The 20281-nt window shown below is 38.1% G+C and overlaps 1 protein-coding gene across 1 annotated transcript in view; it reads left to right on the plus strand.

Annotated features, from left to right (window-relative positions):
• Positions 1-20281, plus strand: part of LRRIQ1 (leucine rich repeats and IQ motif containing 1) — a 220636-nt gene that overhangs the window by 148658 nt on the left and 51697 nt on the right. The window contains exons 24-25 of the mRNA XM_019514814.1: positions 15024-15156; positions 17536-17596. Of these exons, the coding sequence (XP_019370359.1) occupies positions 15024-15156; positions 17536-17596 (194 nt within the window). The remainder of the gene's footprint in view (positions 1-15023; positions 15157-17535; positions 17597-20281) is intronic.

Genomic DNA, 20281 nt, shown 5'->3' on the forward strand with positions numbered 1-20281 from the left:
AATTCCCCCGCCCTCTTATCCCCCCCACCCCCGCCCTGACTCCCCTTCTGTGAGGGTCCCATAGGCTTCACTGCCCTATTCTGTGAGGTATAGGGAAGTGCAGGCCCACCCCCAGGTACAGGGGCAGGAAGCAGAAGCTGGAAAAGGGAACAGGAGCCTGAAGAGCCTAGCTCTAGCAGCAGCAGCTGGACCTATGCAGGGAATTGTGCCCAGGCAGGAGCTCACAGGTTGCAGTTTAACCATGGGCTGCCAGTTGGACAGCCCCACTACAAATATGCTTAAATATTTTTTCTTCATTTCTCAGGTCATTGATTTTGTTGTTTATATTGTTTTTCTGTTGCAGGAATCAAACTAAAAAAAGTTTTATTTAAAAATATTTTTTTCTCCTCACCTCCTACCTCTATGATTTTATTTTTTGATTCCAAACTTCTCCAAAAAAAAAACCCAACCCAAAAGCATATATGTGTCATTTCCAGATTTTTGCAGTAAACCATCATTTTTTTCTCACTGCATTGACTATTACACCTCAATTTTTTTTCTTGATTCTTTTGGCCTCAAATCTGTCTCCCAGTGGCCCTATATGAGAGGGCCATTACCACTGGACTATGGGATAGGTTTGGCTGGGAACACTTACCAGCCCTCCTGTGAAGCTGGGCCACTGGGCAAAATTAATATAGGTTCGTCAGGTAAGAAGGAGAGCAAGCAAAAGGGAGCAGAACTCCTTAGCCCAGTGAGGAAGCCGTGCAGGAATCCTGAGTTTTGGTTCCTGCTCTGGGGACCGTAGCTTGTTGCATCACTGACCGCATGACTTGTACTTCTCTACACAGTGGCCCAACTACAAAAGAAGAGGTGGGAATAAGTAATTAACATGATATATTGATAAGGCATCTAATTCACTTATTAATGATATAGTAGTGATGTTGTGGAATATGAGTAAAAAAGAAAATCCTTCCTATCAATAGCATATAGAGATGACTGACATCTACCCTGCCACCTCATACCTCATTTAGCTATCTCAGAGCTTGTTTAGCTCATAGCTTAGTGATTAGGGCAATAGGTAGCACCTGAGCAAGTCTGCTGGATCAACATCCTGCATCCCAAATAAACCTGGGCAGGGTTTATGCACTTTATCATGTGGCTTAGTCAAAATGGTGGCAGATTTGAGCCTGTACAGTATGTGACCGTTAGGCACCTAAGTTACTTTATGGTGAAAGCTTTGGGTGCCTGAGAGGCCATGGAAATTGAAGTGGTTATGCAGAGGTTTTGTCAAATGCAGTTAAAGCGCAGCAAAGTCCATTTTTTGATATGAGCATAAGTAAAAGCCAGCAGTAGACACTCACTCTGTGTAGCTGGCATGTGATTTGCAAGGAAACAGTTTATAATAGACCACAGCAAATTAATATATAGTTTTCAATCAATCAAAGCTACAAAGGAGGTCTTAAAAAGTGTTTGAAATGCAAACAGGATGAACATGGAGATCAAGGCAAGACAAAAACAGTCTTAAATCACTTGAATTAGTATCAGCATCCCAGAACTCTGGGAGTCTATTACTGGGTTCTTTTCTCAAGTCTGATTTGTCATTTCTGTGAGGCATATTACTTTACATACAAAAATTGGTCAGGGTTTAATTGTGGCTGTTTCTGGATCAGTTTAGTGTAGGCTGCCCATCTTCTTGGGTGGACACTCTTGAATTGTGTCTAAAAGTAACTGCTTAAGGGGGTATGTTTTAAATAGTATTCAGTTAAATTTTTGCAATTTCTGTGCATTGACAAGCCCAAAATAACTTTTCCACATTGTTGATGCTTTATTGTGAATCACTAGTAAAATGCTTTGCAGTTCTTGGCTAAAAGACAAATATAAGGTGTTCAGCTAGGGGTAGCAGAAAAAAAATCATTTAATTGATTGCTCCCTTATATACTTCTTATGGATATGCAGTTTTCTTTTTAAATAGATCTATAGATAAAGCACTTATATGATGTTTATAAGCAAACGAGTTATTAAGTAAAACTGGGATGCTTTGTAGGCATATGGATTCGTATCTATTCATAGTTATTTAAAAACTGCAAATAAATAAACAGGAGTAAACTGAAATCTATAATGTTCCTCCACCAATTGTCTTAGATAGATATAAGCATTCCTAGCAGAAGGGCTGTGTCTTCCTCTGTAGACACTGGTGAGATTCTTTTCATTCATTCATAATGAGCATTGCATTATGCTTGTGCAATTCTGTGCACAATGGGAGGTCTGATCTTCACTGAGGCTTAGTGGTATTATACTGGTATAAGGATTAAACTATGATCCTTTTTTAGCTTTTGTATATAATCTGTATATATTGTATGAGAAGACGTATATAATGGGTTTAGAGTGGCATAAATATTTTCAACCTCATAGATTTTGAACTGCTACCATGAATAGTTACTATTTTAAAATACAAAATTATATTTCATCACTACACAATAACAATGACCCTAACCCAAAAAATAAACACTGTTTTTACCAGTAACAAAATACTGCATGTCTTAAATACAAAGTATATATGGGTGTATGTTGATTTAGCATTAATACTAGTATACATTGACAATATTATTTTTCTTATTAGCCTTCACTTCCTTGCACTGGCAAGACTTTTTAGCAGAATAAAGTATATGCCAAAAATCCTACTATCAGTTGATAAATATGTAATAGCATCATTTACATAGAAAAAATACATAAATATAAATTCAAAATAACACATTTAAAATATGCCCTGAGGTATGATGAAAAATTGTGAGTTTATTCCTGCTTGACTAGAGTTATGGATCAAATACTGTTGTGTGCAAGTCATTGTAGCTCCACTGAAGTAATGTTATGCTGTCCCTAATTATTTATTTTGTTTGCATGAGTTAATATGACTTAAATGCACTGTTGAATTATTGTCACTTAGCAAACTCAACTTGTGGTTGGTTTGGTTTTTCTGCATGTGCATGTTGTGTGTTTTGTTTGTTAATAGCCCTATACTTCCTCCTCTTTCCTGATCTTGTCCAAACAAAACCGAAAACTGCCACAATGATTGTGAAGCTGGCCTTTATTTCTTGAACTGTTGTGCTTTCTTCATTGCAGCAAAGCGATGACAAAATTTCTTCCACTTTTCCAAAACGTTTTTTAAGATTTCCTTCAGAGCACTTTTTCCTTAAGCAGACTTCATCACCTTCTATCCAGGAACCTCCAGAATGAGAAAAAATCAGAACAAACCGTATTCAGGAAAACATCAGATGCATCAACCCATCTGATTTTACACTGAAAAATAATTGGTCTTCCTGCTCATTCTATTTTTGGAATTCCATCCGCAGGTCTAAAAGCTTAGGAAAGCAGGTGGTTTATCTGCTTTTCTGAGACTATTTCCTTCTACTCAGTGAGGATTGGAAACTCCAAGTGGGATATCCATTTTACTCATCTATTTGTTATTGATTTCTTAGGGATTTCTGTGTTTATACTACAAGATGGAGGGCCTGGCATGCTTCTAGGATCTGAGATTAGAATCTGATCCTTTTTGAGCCTTTCTTTTGAATTACTCTGTGAACAGTCCTGGGCTACATTGGTAACTTTTGTGTCTTTTCTGGTTATTAGGTGGTAGTTGTATCACTGAAATTCAAGGTTTGAAATCTCTTACAAATTCTGATAGAACAGGATGATGCGTTTGATCTCTTTACCAATTTTCCTCCCCCAGTTCCCAAGACTTCTGATAGGATTCCTGAGGCAAACATTCTCCATAAGATGAATGTAAATCTTAATACTGTAATTTAAAGCTCAGTTATCACCCTGCTACTACCTACTTTTTAGTAACCATTCAGCAGTTTTGCTTTTTTTTTTTCATTTAAAAAAAGGTTCCCTTTCTGTTTTGAGACTATACAAATTGGATCAGATACTTCCGTTGAAGTTTGAGCTACTAAATGACAATAAAATGGATCATCTTAAATTTACATTAGTATGATTTATGCAGTTCCCCATCCTGCTTTAGTATCCAACCAGTATAAAGGTGTGTCTAATCTGAAATGGAGTTTCTGCTTACCAGAGGGTGTGGTTTATGGTAAAACTCCCGCAGTGTCTTGTGTGTCTTGAAATGACAGTACGGGCGCTTGAACTAAAGTTCATTGAATGAGCTTTAGTTTAAGTGCCCCTGCCATCATTTTGAAGCATGAGGACACTGTTACATGGAATGTAGAGGCTGCTGGAGTGCAGTAATTACCACGCTCCAGTAGACTAGATTAATCAAGTCTGCACCAATGGACTGTAATTACAGTGCATCGGAGCAGCCACCCCTGCACATCTACAGGCACTCTCAGTAGAGGAGCAGTAAACAGGGTGCAGAAGTAGTTAAGTGAGTTCTGTGCTAATTAGGTAGCTTGCTACAACAGAAGGCCAGAGGCCATTATGCCTCCTGATCAGATCTAAGCCTAATCATTAAGGCTGCTTGCAGTCATTAAAAAAAAAAACAAAAGCAGCATTTAAACTTTGTGTGCTCTCATGCCAAGCCCAGCACATGCCCAGAAGTGGCAGCGCATTAGTTGGACCACCTCCCCTGATATCTGTATAGATCAGGTGCTTTAGTGGGGATTTTTTGGTGCTTTTATCTAATAGCTTATTGAATCAGGCTTTGTTAAAAGCACTAAAAGCCCCACTGAAGCATCTGATCTATACAAACACTCTGGGGCCAGGTCTCAGTAACACACTGCTTCTTCCAGGAAAGCGCATTTTTGGGGGATTGTTTTGAGGTCTGCAAGCAGCCTAAAAGCCACAAAAAAGCCGAGGTTCACTGAGACGTGGTTCATGTGTATTATTTACAATCTCAGGACAACAGTGGGAATGGAACCAAAGTCAGTTGCAAAATGGCTATAGACAGTGGCTCATCTGGATGAATGGTGCTATGGCCAGGACAAAGAGGACACAGAAGCAGCTTGTCATCCGCTAGCCTGATATAGGACAGTCTGAAAAAGCAACGTATAGGAGCAACACGGTACAAAACAGATGCTACTCTGCAAAATTGGGGTAGAAACAGGGGAGCTTCATATCTTACATCTACTACAGTTGCTCAAACAAAGTTGGATTCTGGTTCTAAGACCAATATATTAGATCAGGGATGTTGAACCTCTAGCCAACAGGCCAAATCTGGCTCCCCAAGGGTCTGGAGAGTGCCCTGTGGGCTGTGGCCCCAGGCACGCAGGGCAGCATGGAGCTCAATCCTGGTAGGCAGGGCTAGACAGAAGTGGTGCCTCAGAGCCCCAATCCCCACATTTAGGTCTGGATGGAGGTGGTGTGAAGCTCCCAGACCCTGGTACCTGGAGCCAGTTGGAGGGTTCATGGGGCCCTGAGGCCCTGATTTCACATGCAGGACTGGACAGAGGCAGTAGAGAGCTCCCAAAGCCTGGTCCCTGCATGTGGGACTAAGTGGAGGCAACACAGGCCCCTGAGCTGAGTGCTGATCATGGGATCTGATCTGGCTCACTTATCCGGTCCACACAGCTAAAAGGTTGAACACAACTGTGCTAGATGGATTATGAGAGCTAATAGAATGCAATGGTCTGACAGGATCTGTCTGTCCACTAGATTATGAGCGAACGATTGGTAGCCCCTGCAAGCCAGTAGAGCTTGCATAAGAGGCACATTAACAAAAACTGGTAAAAGGAAAGACACAGCAACCTGCATGGAATTTGGAAGGAGGAGTCAGGCAGGAGGAAGAGATCAAAAAAGACATCAGGATAAAGTGTTAGTGGCAGTTTCAGCATCTAGCTAACTACATAAATATCATGTTAAATAAAAAGGCAGTTTAGTTTTACAAGCATAGTCCTTTCATAATATAATTCAGCATGTTCATGAAACAGGACTGGACTAACCTTAAATGGTTGAGTTAGCGACTGTTGGTTTAAACTTTGTGCTGCAATGTAAAATCGTCATGCCTATGGCATTTGCACCGTTTTTACTGCTAGAAGGCCAAGGAAAGTGATCCTATTTTACTTGAAATGTATATTTATTCATTGTTCCATAATAATCCCTTCTGTTTATATCCATCAGCTGCATCTTGTTTTATGCATGGATTATAAACCCTTCAGACAGAGAATTTTTACTCTGTATTTGTATAGCACCCATTTTTGGTCCAAGACAAGAGCGTTTGCAATCTCTCCTGAGCAGTCATGGTGGTAGCAGTACTGAAAGTAATAGTAGTAATATCTACCAGACAGGACCCTGAAAAACTTAATGCCATCAGCACTTGCATCTGAATGTGTGATACAGACAGCAAGTTACTTAGAAGGCACTTGGTACATTAGTACCTCCAGCCAAAGCTTCAGGGAAGTCAGTGACTATATACAACTTAATCAATAACTGCATTTATCCAATCACAAATCATGGCCTCCAGATAAATACAGATATGTATTTCCTCTTCCTTATATTCCACTTAGGTGCTGTTCTGTATGTGATACCTAAATGGGGGAAGGAGAAATCTCTCTAGCTTCTTTATAGATTAAGGCTTGGCACCAGATTGCTCGTCTGCCAACATATTTTAAGAATAAGTACTCTCAACTTCTTTTGAAGTCAGCAGAATGTACCTGTACCCTATAACTGCATCTGTGGAAGCAAATATTTAAAAACTTTTAGTTACAGTAAAGTAAATATACTGTATATGGTATAGTGAATGCAGTTTTATAGTGATTCAGAAAATGGCATGTGAGACATTTCTACTTTGGTTGATTCTGATTTCTTTTAACTAACTGTATAGTCCTATTCATACTTTGTTTTAAAGCTTTGGGGGAAAGGAAAGATAGCAGAGTATTTGGGCTTTAGTTTCAAAGTTCCAGCTCTCAAACAGTAATTGCAAAAGATGCTGTGAAAATTAAACACATTCCAAATTGTAAGATGCTCAGATAATGTGGTAATTATCTAAGATAAATATAAAAGTCTGGTTAGTAAACAACGTACATTCTAAATATTGGCACTCCAACAACATAAAATAGTTGAAACTCATTTATTTTTCATATTTCTATAAAAAGTGTTTTGCTTGTAAAATAGATATATTGACTGTAACCTGGTCTAAATGCTTATGATAAATGTAAATCACTTCAGATTGTGGGTTATAATGGAAACTATGTTTTGCTTTAGAGCTATAAATGGTGTTGCTATGATATCTGTCTCCCTTTTTTCTTAAGGCAACTTTAACATAGGTTTCAGGAATCTAAATGTTATATCTGAATGCTGGCACAGATGTTACAAAGATTTGTTATTCATCCAGAATACAACTGAAAGACTGCTTTCTTTATAAACCTTCCTTTAGAAATAACACTGATGTTTTAGGGGGAGCTGAATTATTCCTATAAATCTGGAAAGTTACAGAGTACCTTAGATTTTCAGCAAATATACACGACTTACTCTCATTCCCTTTTTCCTGCATATTACATTAGTTTAACCATTTGAGTTCTGGCTAATGGAATGAGCAAGAAGAACTTGCCAGTTTCTTCCACATACATTATGCAACAGGCTTCCTTTATACTGTTACCACAATATGAAATTCCAGTATTTATAACAAAAGACTGAACATAAGTGCTGAAAAGGTAACTGTAGTTTTATTTGTCTATGAAGGTATTCAAATGCATCTCTTCCTCTAAATAAAATTTCTGCAATAGCCCACTAAATTCTCTTCAATTTTTTTCACACCAAATAGTTTTATTCTCAAAGACCTTTGATACTCCTCAACTTTAGACACCAATTTTAGTCCTGCAGTTCATCACCAAATGTTCAATGCTTACTACATAAAACAGTGCCCTAATCATATATACTCCTATTTGGTTTTCAGCCATAAAAATCACACAGCCTTTTCAGAGGAGAAAAGATCATTTTTATATTGTTAAAAAAATATTAATTTCACTACTCTGAGAAAAATGAGGTCCTCTACTGTAGTTAGAATAAATTAACCAAGATTGGACATTAAGGGTGCTGACAGAAGTGGCATTTTGTCGTGCAATTGGCCACTAAAAGGGTTCTACAGCTGTGCACTGACAGAAGTGCACAGCTGCAGAGCACTTCAAAAAGTGCCAGATCATGCAGCAAATGAACCCTCATGTAATGGAGAAGGAAGTGCTTCAACATGGAGCGCCTTCATTGTCTTCAGTTAGTGTGCATCAGCTGGGCTGGACTGGGCTGTGCTGGAGCAGCATCCCAGGTGCTGTCTTCAGGATGTGGGGATGAGGGAGGGAGGGAGTTCCATCTGGGATTTACCCAGCCTGTGCTGGAGGCTGGGGCAGGTGGATTGCAGCCCCCATACCCCCGAGGTTGGGGTGGTCCAATTCACCCACCCCCCAACTCCAGTGCAAGCTAGGCAAACTCCAGTATGAATCTCCTTCCCCTACCTTCTCCCCCTCCCATTCTGAGGCAACACGGGAGCTCAGAGAGGGGGTTGGGGCTAGAGGAAGAGGCTGCAAAGTAGTGTTTGATCCTACACCCTTCCAATCCAACAGTGAACATCTGTTGGGTCAGGAGGGTCAGAATGGAAGATTTTTCCCATTGTTTTTCATATTGGTCAGTCAAAATTTTCAATGTGTTTAGTTTATAATATGTGATTTTCCCCTGACCCCCCCAGGGCAGTTAGGGCTTGTCTCCCCAGGGCAGTTAGGGCAGTATTCAAATACTGCTAGATACTCAGAGATGGTAGATTTAGAAATAAACCAGATCTTGCTTTTTGTCACATCCTTGATCTCAAGTATCAGTGGATGAAACCCTGCATGGGTTATTACTATTTACTCAACCTCAAAAATGAATTGCATTTTTTCTTAAATCGAATTGGCCATTGCCAGTGTCTACTGTTTTGTTGTTTGGAAACCATATACACAGTACTGATGTTGTTCAATGAACTGGCCTGCAGACATGTTAGAGAATATTATGAGTAATAGTCTTTTTCCAAAAACATGTTCATCATGTAGTGATTAACCATAACTAGCTTGATGCTTTGGATCTCTTGGTAGGTATATTGGCTTCAGTTAAATTCAGTACCAATCCTGCTGAAAAGGAAAAAATTATATACACATCTATATCTATTTTTTCTTTCCTCTGCTTTACTCTGCAATACTATTCTTTCCCCCCTACATTTGATTGCATTTTAATGCAATAATGTATTTTCCTCTTTAACAAATTATAATGCCAAATGGTTAGATTTGCTTTGACATTTATCTAATTTTATAGCTTTTAGTGCCCACATACTTTGATAATAATGAGAAATTTCTAATGTTTTCAATATATAGGCTTCAAAAAAACTGCCAGTTAGAGATAAATCAGTTTGGGATTAAAAGTCAAGAGAAGCCATACTCATTTCTCAATTTTGAATATAAACCATGTAGCAGAACTTTACATATGAAATTGGAGAAATAATATAATACTTTCAGGATATATGTATTATTTTGCTGCTGATACATAAAGTAACTAAAATATAAATTCTATCAAATATATAGATATTATAGAATGTGTATATAAAGGATAGAATGTATAAAAGAAGGTACTAGTAGAAGATAAAACTGAAGATTTATTTATAATAATTTCCTAAAAGTACTGACAGAAATGTCAGCTTTATATATTTAATGACTATGTTGAGATCAGGAATTTCAAACAATATATTAAGAAAATTAACTCTTCTCTCACTTTTTGTAGAATGAGGGAAAGATTCAAATGTTGCTGAAGCACATCCACATTTGTAGGACTCAGTGTCTATAGCCTCTGGGTTTTTTTAATTTTCAATATATAGTAAGTTCCGAGGTGGCTTGTCCTCTACCTGACACTAAATATGTAGGATGAAATCATATCCCTACAGATATCTTTGGGAGTTTTGCCACTAGCCACAAATAGGAATTCATTTCTAGTGGTGGAAATATTCCGGGAGAGGTACCGGTACAGGTGTTAAGCCTGCAATAGCCTCCTCTCCCAAGCTCCTAGTGCCTTCCTTGGTTAGGGCTAATTCCAGTTTAGGGAAAGTGTGGAGCAGCAGTCACTCCAGTCCTCCCATTGACAGGGAGACTGAAGCAGCTGGAAAAGCCCACACCTGCTCCCCTCCCCTCCCAGTCCACAAGAGGAGATGTGCAGCAGCTGCTTCTCCCATCTTCCCCAGATTTGTGGGGGAGTAACCCCAGGCTCAGGAAAGCACAAGGAATGTTTCCCTGTTGTTTGACTCCATGTTGGGCAGTAGTGGGGAAGTCTATAGACATCTGTTCTATGGAGAGAAACTCTTGGGAGTAATCTCTGTCCAGTTACAGATGGGTTATTTTTCTCCCAGAACTTCAGTTTTGATTCTGGGAGAGACTGTGTAAACACCTGTATTCTCATGGGTTCTAATGAGAGATCTACAATTCTTCTGGTAGAAAATGTAGCACCTGTATGTAGCCATTGACTCGCTTATAGATTGAAAGGATATTGAGGCAGAGTTAATTATGAATTATCCAGTACATAGAAGGAGAGAGACATGAGAAACAAAGGCTGTAACCATCATTTTACTAGCCCAAATTTCACAATTGTTTTGATATTTCAGGCTTCTATATGGTTAAACTCAATTTCCCAATTGCAAAATCTCCATTTCATTCCTGGGGAATGTGCGCCACCATTAACTCTCAGCAGAAACTGAAAGCTTGATCCTGTCCTACTGAAGTCAGTATCACTGCCCTTGATATACAGCATTCCTTAATCTGTGTTTCTACCTCCGTACACCCATTAAAACTAGAAATATACATGATTAAAAGAGGTTAGGTCAATAATCAGTTGATTGAAAGTGGCCAGCATACTTCACCCCTTCCAGTTGCGCATCAACCAATATGGGAACAGGTAAAGTTCTGCTCTTGAATAGGGGCAGAGATTCAAGCCTTCAGACTAAAACAAATTAATTTTCTAAAATCAGAATGACAACTTTGGAAGTAACCTTAAGGATCATCTAATCCAACTTCTTGCACACATGGAGGATTTTCTCTTCCTAAATATTAATCTCAAATAATTTTACCAGTTTCTTCAACTGTCTACCTTGACTTAGGTTGTTAGCAATTTATACAAATAATTATTCCTCAAGGATTATCTTCTGTTTTAATAAGGTCAGAGAAATAGCTGGCATAAGGCAGAGACCTAAACTTACTTTTTTTTTTTTTCTTTCTTCTGTTCTTTAAACACTTGAAAAAAATTCTTAAACAAAGTATGGTCTTTTAGAGAGTTAGATGAATTTATACCTATTTTGCATCCAGATTAACCTAAGTACGTGAATTAACCTATTGTCTCAAGTCCAGATTTTATAAATAGAATTGGATGTGAAGTATGAGTCTATGATCCAGCTTTGGGAAGTTCCAAGAATCAAGAATTCTTATTCTTGATTGATTCAAGAATTGCACAAGTGTGTATTGCATATGCAGATCTGTACTACATCAGTGCCAGATGTTAAAATTGTTTAATTTTCATGTTTTAAATTATGCATCCATTATATAGGAAAAGTCTTTTAAAAAACTTAGAAACTATCATTTAGTGAAAGTATCTTACTTTAAGTACTTCTGAAATTAAATTATTTTTCTAAAATATAACAAAGTGTTGTGTCTCCTTTCCCATTTGGCTATACAAAAACTCTTTCACCTGATTTTCAAAGATGCATAACCCCTAATCATTTTGGTGGGATTTTTAATGGAGGTAGCACTTCTAAAAAATCAGGTCACAAGTTTTTTTCAAAAAGCCACATCTTTCTACTGTAGGAATTCTATCAAGTAATTGACATTTTAGCACCAGATCCCCAAACATATTTGATATGGGTGGTTTGAGGAAGTAGAAGTGAAATTATGCTACATTTAAGTATATATTAATGTGATAATATAGTAGCTTTTAATAAATAAGAAATATTATAAATTAAAGGAGTATATTCAAGGTATTATTACTAAGATTTTAAAATGTACATATGTTTGAGAGTGAGAAAATAAAACAGCTTTCTGATATATTGCTAAGCAATTACTGCTCAGTGTGTGTGTCTTTGAGAAAACAAAAACAGTATTATGTAGAGTAGCTATTTTGTAAAAACAGCAGATGGGATTTTAAAATCAATGTTTATTGTTCAATATTTATCAATTTAATGTACTTAATTGTATCTTGATCACTTCACTATTTTCAGTAATTGAATGTCAGAGTATTTTGCATTTCTCTGAATAAAATAATTGGCAAAAATTCACAGACCTAACAGTCAGAAATCTAAACCACAAATAAAACAAAGTATTAACAATAATTTTTAAAAATGTGACTTGCCAGTTAAAAAGTTAATTTTTTAACTGGCAAGTTGGAACCATTTGCCTCTGAGTGTGTGTGGGGAGAAGTTTTTATAGTTTTTATAGTTTTTTAAAATCCTTCTCCCCACACACACTCAGAGGCAAATGGTTCCTACTACCTTCTGTTCTGGGGGAAAGTAAACTTGCTAATTTGTAGTTAAGATTTATCGTATGAAGAAGTGACTGAAGACAGCTACGGATGGAAGTTAGAGCATGTCCCCAGCTGTCCTGGGTAAAAGGAGGGTACTTCTATTAGAAAAAGAATTGTTAGCCCCAAATTAAAAAAGAAAAGATGGTGGCCTTCTGCAAAGATGAGTACAGAATTTATGGAGACTGTGGAGACTGCTGAACTCCAGCTATTTGAATTTTCAGATTATCTAGATAACAGTGAAATAGTATGATATTAGACTTCATAGTGCAGAAACAGATGGGAGAAGAGCCAAAGTTAAGAATGAACATAGGCCCCACAGTTCAGTTGGAGATGCCAATTCAGTTGCAGAAGACGCTATTGGGAAAAGTTGGTAAAATATTCCCATTCCACAGTATAGGGAATGGAAAATATTCCTTCCCTGTTTCGTACTGGATTTTAACTAGAATCAAAATGGAAGCAGTTAGAAATCTGTCCCTCTGTTTACCACAGCAACAAAAGAAGAAACAACTACAGGAGGGGTTAGATTACCTTTTCCATTTTTTTCACCAATAAACAACAGATAGCTTCAAAATCATTCATTTAGAAGGGAGAGCTAGTTAGCAGTGTTAATCTGAAGTCAGGCAGAAGGGAGGGCAGGGTGGTAACTTAAAAACTAATTTATGCAAAAAGGCATAAAAATTGTAAGTGACAGCCTACTTTGAGACATCTATTCGTCCCACTCTAATTGGGTGGAGGATGAGGGGATGAGCTCTTGCATATGCATATTCAGTGAACTGGGAGAATTATCCTGAGTTTGTTTTCCTGGTAGAAAAATTTACCCTGAGACCTGGGGCCTTTAGGCCACATATAGACATTCAGTTCTTCCTGGGAGAGGCACTTCTGTTCCAGGAGAAACGAAGAGTTTACAGAAGTTCAGGATTTTTCTTCCAGAGCAAAAATAGCTGCTCCAAGAGAAAATAATGTAGAAGCAACCAGGGTTAAATCTTTCCCAGGAGAGATTCTCCTAGAAAAGCAAATGTCTGTACAACTTAGACCATCTCCAACTTAATCACATTATAGCACTTAGGTTTTCTGTTAGCCTGACCCACATCTAGCAGATGTTACATGTGTATTTTACCAAAGCAAGGGAGGATACTTTATTCCAGACTCCACGTACTAGTTTGGTGATTTTTCACACAATTTGCTGCTTTGTTTTATCTTAGGCCAGAGGTGGGCAATTATTTGGACTGGGGGGGGGCACTTTATGAATTTTGGTGAGCTGTTGAGGGCCTCGTGCATGTACACATACACATGTGCATGGATACACATGCAGGTACACACACACATGTAAGCTCCCTGCAGCTGAGCCAGGGTTGGCACCAGAGCAGCAGCAGGAGCATGGGCTCTTCCTAATGGACCAGTTCTCTCTTTTAAATAAGGATCCCTATGCTCAGGCAGTTTGAAACTGTAACAAAGGAGGTTCAAATCATTCGGCATTCAAACTGACCCAGCACATACTCAGTAAAACAATTTCTAGCAAATGCTAAATTCACTAGCAATGCAACTTTCTCTGAGAGAGAAGAAAATTTGAAAAAGAAAGAAGCAAAGAGATCATCAGCAAAGATGGAGAACAGTGTGCTCAATGTGCTCAAAGTTGGCTGGAATACACATTACAAAAGTTTCTTTTGTTCTTTACAGCAACGTAATTACCCAAGCATCAGTAGATTCCTGAGAAAAACTCTAGAAAACAAAGATGAAGGAATAGCAAGATGAATCGGGTATTGAGGACCCAGTACCATTCCAGTTTAAGAAGAATGCTTTTTGAACAGCTTCTCCCAGTTCAGAACATGAACAGATGGCTGTAATAATAAGTTTAAGTTCTAGAAACCAGGTTGAAACCATGAAGATGGCTTCTGGCCCCAAAACCTGAGATCTTCCAAATAGTTCAGATATCCTTTTTTCTGATAATGATATTTACCATTAGGCTTGTTCATTCATGGAAATTTCCTTGGGTTGTATCCATGCCTTTCTTGGTCCCAAAGAAATAGTGATTTGTGAACTGACACACAAGTAACTGAAACACAGGTGCTTTGAAATCTAATATCTTAGGATGCTTTGTCTCTGTTTTTCAATCAGGAACATAACTGACTTAAAATAGACTTCACATTCTAAATGATGAGTATAAAGGTCCCCCAAAATACATGTCAGAAAAGCAGTTGTGTGCCTCACTTCTGCAGTTAGAAAAACAATTATAATAGCTCCATAGCTGATAAATATTTTATTTTACCACATTGCACACATATGCTTTAATAGGTAGGCTTATAGAAGTTTCTAATTTAATAATAGAATCCAATGTTCTAGTTTTTGCAGAAAGGTACTCTGAAGTTTTCCATTTTTTTTTGTCAAAAGACCAATATTTTCTTCTAAAAAATAAAAATATTTAAAATATAACAGTCTTGCCAGTTAGTTTGGAGTCTTTGCAGGTAAAGTGAATAAGTGCTGCTGTTCTTACCTATTTAGTATCTTACAGAATATGCAGAGTTTGTTTCTTCATATGTTTTCCCAATAACAATGAAAGATAAAGCTCTTTCTTTCATCCCTAGGTAGTAAGGAGGAATTTGTTCACTCAAATAATACTTCAGCTGAGAAATTACAAATGAGCAGAGAATTTACATACCAATGGCTTCATACACAGGTTTGGGATTTTGAAGCAACCAGTTCCAGAAATGTAAAATGGTGAGGTCATTGATTTTAAATTAGATTTTTGTATTGTAAATACAGCTTGTAAAGTGAAACCTGGGCTAATTGTCCTAAAAGAAACATAGCTTTATAGCCAAAGGCCAATACACTACATTGCCAGGTCCCAAACTAATTTCCATTTAGAACTGATTTAATAATTCTGTAGATATATCTTTTATAAATGATAGTGAATTAGTATGTTTCCTCAGTAATGATCTGTCTTATGTTAAAATACTTGAATGGTTTATTACCAGAAATATGAGGGATTATATTCTAAAACAAGTACAGAAATGTACCCATGCTTCACATAGTGCATGATTATCTTTTCTGTATATATTAAAATTATTATAGTCTATTAATTACTCAGATTATATGCATGTTACTAGAATGAATTAAGGAACAAAATAAAACTTTATTAATCAGTAATGTCTATTTGCATTTTATCTTTACAACCCTAAAATAAGTTAAATTAATACTACTTTGATATACACTGTACATTTCAATAAGCTGTTTTGAAATACCCATTTTTGTGGTTTGGATTACTTAACAGATATAATACAAATATGGTTTTATAAAAGATTAATCTTTATTCCTTAAACTAAGAGGATAACAAACACACTGTATCCAATGTATATAGGTCATAAACTCAGTATAGAACATGTTTCCTCATGCTATAAATGGAATCTGCAAGTGCTCAGCAGTTCTGAAACAGGCCCACTATCAATCTACATCATATTTAGTGTGATTTTTAAAACTTTTTTTAAAAGTGATTCAAATAAAATTATTTTGTGAATAAATAAACTTTTATTTGTTTTTCCACATTTCTTGACTTTTCTAAATTCTGTGTATCAAATGAATAAGTAGAAGAATAAACTGCCATAAATATATTTTTAGAAAACATTTATTTTTAATGCAGTCAATTAGGTTCCTTAATAGTGAGGTTTGTAAGCTCCGGGCATGTTTACACGTGCCATTAGGAGGCAGCAATAAACTGTGGAGCTTATTTCTCCACAGTATATTGCTCCTGGGATACTGCCAGACACGTCTGCATGTGCTTCCAAACCACAACATGTTGAGCCGGGTTACAGCATCCTTGGCTGACAGGAGGCCAAGGAGTCAGCCTGCCAGCTCAGGGCTGCTCTGATAAGGTGAACTGTGCTGCAGAGGGGCTGGCTGGGGCACGAAGGTGCTTCAGCGCAGGGCTATGTGGCAGGCAGTCCCGGCACTGAAGCACCCTCGTGCCCCAACCAGCCAGTCAGCATTTACACGTGCACTGCTGAACACAAAAAAACTCCATAGCAGAGTAGTACTTGTATTTGCAAGTACTAGCCTGCTGCAGAGTTTATTAATTTTGTGCACCCCAGTAGGGCTGTACGTGTAGACACTGACACATTTACTGTGCAGTTAGTGAACTGCACAGTAAACGTCTCAAGTAGACACCTCCTCCAGGCATTTATGATTGTTCACTGCTTTTAGTTTTAGTAACACATTTTGCAGAGGAATGTGGAATGATTTTCAAACATAAGAAAATATAGTAATTTAAGGAAGGAGTTTTAAAATGTTATTAAGTTACCTTTGCAGATATGTGCAGTATATTAATATTTAGACTGACATTTATTAAGATCATTTAGATATTTTAGATATTTTCTTTCTGGTCCTACTGCTGAAGTGAGTGGCAAAGCTTCCATTGATATGGCAATATGATTAGGTACAGTGCATAAAACCAGTTGATTGACGTATCAATTGAAAACAACTTGATTGCTCCAAAAAGTAAATCTAACAACCGATTTGATACAATTTTGCAATTACAAGGCTGAACCACAGCCCACTGAAGTTAGTAGAAGCCTTTTCATTTTTTTCCAAAGGATTTTGGATTGGGCTATTGTGGCCGCATCTACATGAGATTCTGACTGTGTGGTAGCTCGTTACTACTGTGCAGTAGTGTCACATGCCACGAAGCGCAACCTGACGCTACTATGGAGTAGTAATGAGCTACTGCACAGTCAGTATCACCAAAAAGCCATTCAGTGATGATATTGCATAGTAACTTGTAAGTACTAAATGATTGCACAGCAGCAACTGTGAAGTCAGTCTCATGTAGACGCAGCCAGTTTGTACTAATTAATATGTATAAAGTCCAGTCTTTCCAGTGACTAGCTGATTTCCTTATTGAGAATTAACATATTTAAAATACTTTCAACATATGCTTTAAACATAGAAATATGTTAAATAAATTGACTGTGTTTAGCTAGCTGTATTGTTTTCTCTCTTGAGCAGGATTATTCCCAGAAGTTTCTAGGGAAGTATCTTATTTTAGTTCAATCAGTGTACTTAAGCTCTTACTGAAATATTTACTATCTTTAAATCACCATACAGCAACCGCTTCTTGCCGGATTTAAACCCAGAAGTATGCAATGGTGGGCGCGTTCAACTTGTGGTAAGGCATATTTTTCAATGCAAAATTTTAAAGAATCCCAACTAATATTTTCAATTATGTGCATGATGTGAAAAACTAGTATATAGTTTGTCTCCTTGGACAGAAGTCCTTAAATTAGATCCTAATATTCTATTTAGACTCTTTTGGCTGGATATGACAGAGTACCACTGAGAACCATGAGGTTAGATACGGGCACAAGTTTACTTGCCCAGCCAGATATAGTGTATAATTTTAAAGTGAAAATGTATATATCTTTCTTTAGGATTTTAAAAATAAAAATAGATTAATTCCATTTCATACCCAAATAAGTTTGTGATATTTATTTTGATTATATATATTTAGATATTCTTAAATTCACCCCTAAACAGTTTGAGACATCTGTTTGTCTAATATTCTCTTACAAAACATCCAAGGCTGGGGAACCCACCACATCTTGAGGTAGTCTGCTCCAATGCTTAACTGACCTTAGCAAAACCAAGGACATCATCCTCCTGCTTTACTCAGCCTTAGTGAGGCTGCAGCTTGAACTACTTCATCCAGTTTTGGGCCCCCCACTTCAGGAGGAATGTGGATAAGCTTGAGAAAGTCAGGAGGAGAGCCACCCATACGATCAAAGGCCAAGAGTGAAAGCCTTATTAGGAGAGGCTGAGGGACATGGAACTCTTCAGCCTGGTGAAGAGAAGGCTCACGGGGGACTTGGTGGCTGCCTGTTCGGTTGCTGATTCGATTCTGTCAAGATTGGACCACATTCGGTGGCTGAATTTCCAAATCCAAATCAAATCAGGAGACCCTTTAATTTCTCCAAATTGAATCAAAACACTCTGAATCGATTCGGAAAGATTCGATGATTCGGACATAGACTCAGCTGTAAATGTTTTTCCTACATGCCTCAGGTACCAGACGGCTTGTGAATGCTGAGATGGTGGGGCAGATGGATCATCCCACAGGAGCATGGGGGCCATCGCGCTCGGCAGCAGACCTGGAAGTGGATCAGAAATGCTTCCAGTCCACTTCGGGGTCTGCTGGGAAGCGTGCCCGGCACGCCTGGCTCAGCAACTTGTGGCTCCTGGGGCATCCGGGGTCCCCCCATGGCCAGTCACTGAGCTGGGGGCGGGGGGGAAGGGTGGCGGACCCGGAAGTGGACCAGAAGTACTTCCAGTCCACTTCTGGGTTCACCACTGAGCACACGAGGGTCCACCCACACTCCTGTGGGATGCTCCATCCGCCCCTCCACCATAGCATTCACGAGCTGCGCCTGGTACCTTGAGGTATGTAGAAAAAACATTTAAAGCAGAAACATGTCTATGGCCGAATCGCTGATTCTCTGAATCAGCATCGAATCTTCAGATTCGGCTGAATCAAATCAGGGTCAGTGATCTGAATCAACTAATCGAATCACTCTCCCTGATTTGGGCCAAATCCAAATCCAGTATGGCCTGTTTTGCATACCCCTACTGCCTGTAAGTATATAAGGGGGGTGCATCAGGATCTGGGAGAACACTTGTTCACCAGGGCTTACCAAGGAATAACTAGGTCTAACAGCCACAGACTTCTAGAAGGCCAATTCAGACTCAGTATAAAGAAAAACTTCTTCACAGTTCGAGTGTCCAAGGTCTGGAACAGACTCCCCCCAGAGGTGGTGCAAGCACCTATTCTGGACTGATTCAAAAGGCATTTGGGTGTTTATCTTACTGGGATCATTTGATCCCGGCAGGCTTCCTGCCTCTGGCAGGGGGGCTAGACACAATGATCTCATGAAGTCCCTTCCAGCCCCTTATGTCTATGAAAACCTTATAGGGTTGTTGGTTGTCACTGTGTTGGTCTAAGGACATAGGCAGACAAGGTTCTTTGGGTAGATGTGATATCTTTTATTAGACCAACTAAACAGTTGGAAAATTTGTTCTTTGCAAGCTTTCAGGCACAAACACCCTTCTTCCGGCATAACTAACCTTATAGTGAGAAAGTCCATCCTACTATCGAACCCAAATTTCCCATGTTTAAATTTAAGGCCTTTACTCCTAGATCTGTCCCTTACAGCTACAGAGTAATTTATCTCTGATGTCTTTATTTCAAAACTCATATTAGATAGATCCCCCAGTCTTCTTCTCTTCAGACTAAAATAATCCCAGTTTTTTCCAACTTCTTCTTGTAAGTCCTGTTTCCTAGACCTGTCATATTTTTGAGAGAAAAAGGCTGAGTATCAAGAAGCATCTAGATGTTCCTCTGCTATCAATATTGTGAGAGATGTAATGGTGCCTCTGATTTGTAGTTTTACTTCAATCAAATATGATTTGACAATTTAGAGCCACTCTAGCAAATATTTTTGATGATATAATTGTAAGTGGTGGGAGCAAAGTACTGAAAATGTTATGACACAAACCACTATATATATATATATAGGTTAGCTTTACGCGGAAGTTTTAGCATAGTACTTACACTGTTTCCTTTTGAAAATATTCATTGTAATATTTAATATTTATTGCCAGTGTTTCTCCTTTATGTACATGTTTATCCATATTTGTCTGAGATGAAACAAAAAACAAAGGATTCCAAAATTACCTTTAACAATTATACTCCAAAACATTTCTGCTTTTGATTTAATCAACTCGAACCAAAACATACGCACAATAAAGTGTGTGTGTGTGTGTGTGTGTGTGTGTGTGTGTGTGTGTGTGTGTGTGTGTG

The sequence above is a fragment of the Gavialis gangeticus genome, unplaced genomic scaffold, assembly GCF_001723915.1.
Source record: "Gavialis gangeticus isolate Ggan-Ray unplaced genomic scaffold, GavGan_comp1, whole genome shotgun sequence".
NCBI classification, from domain to species: domain Eukaryota; kingdom Metazoa; phylum Chordata; order Crocodylia; family Gavialidae; genus Gavialis; species Gavialis gangeticus.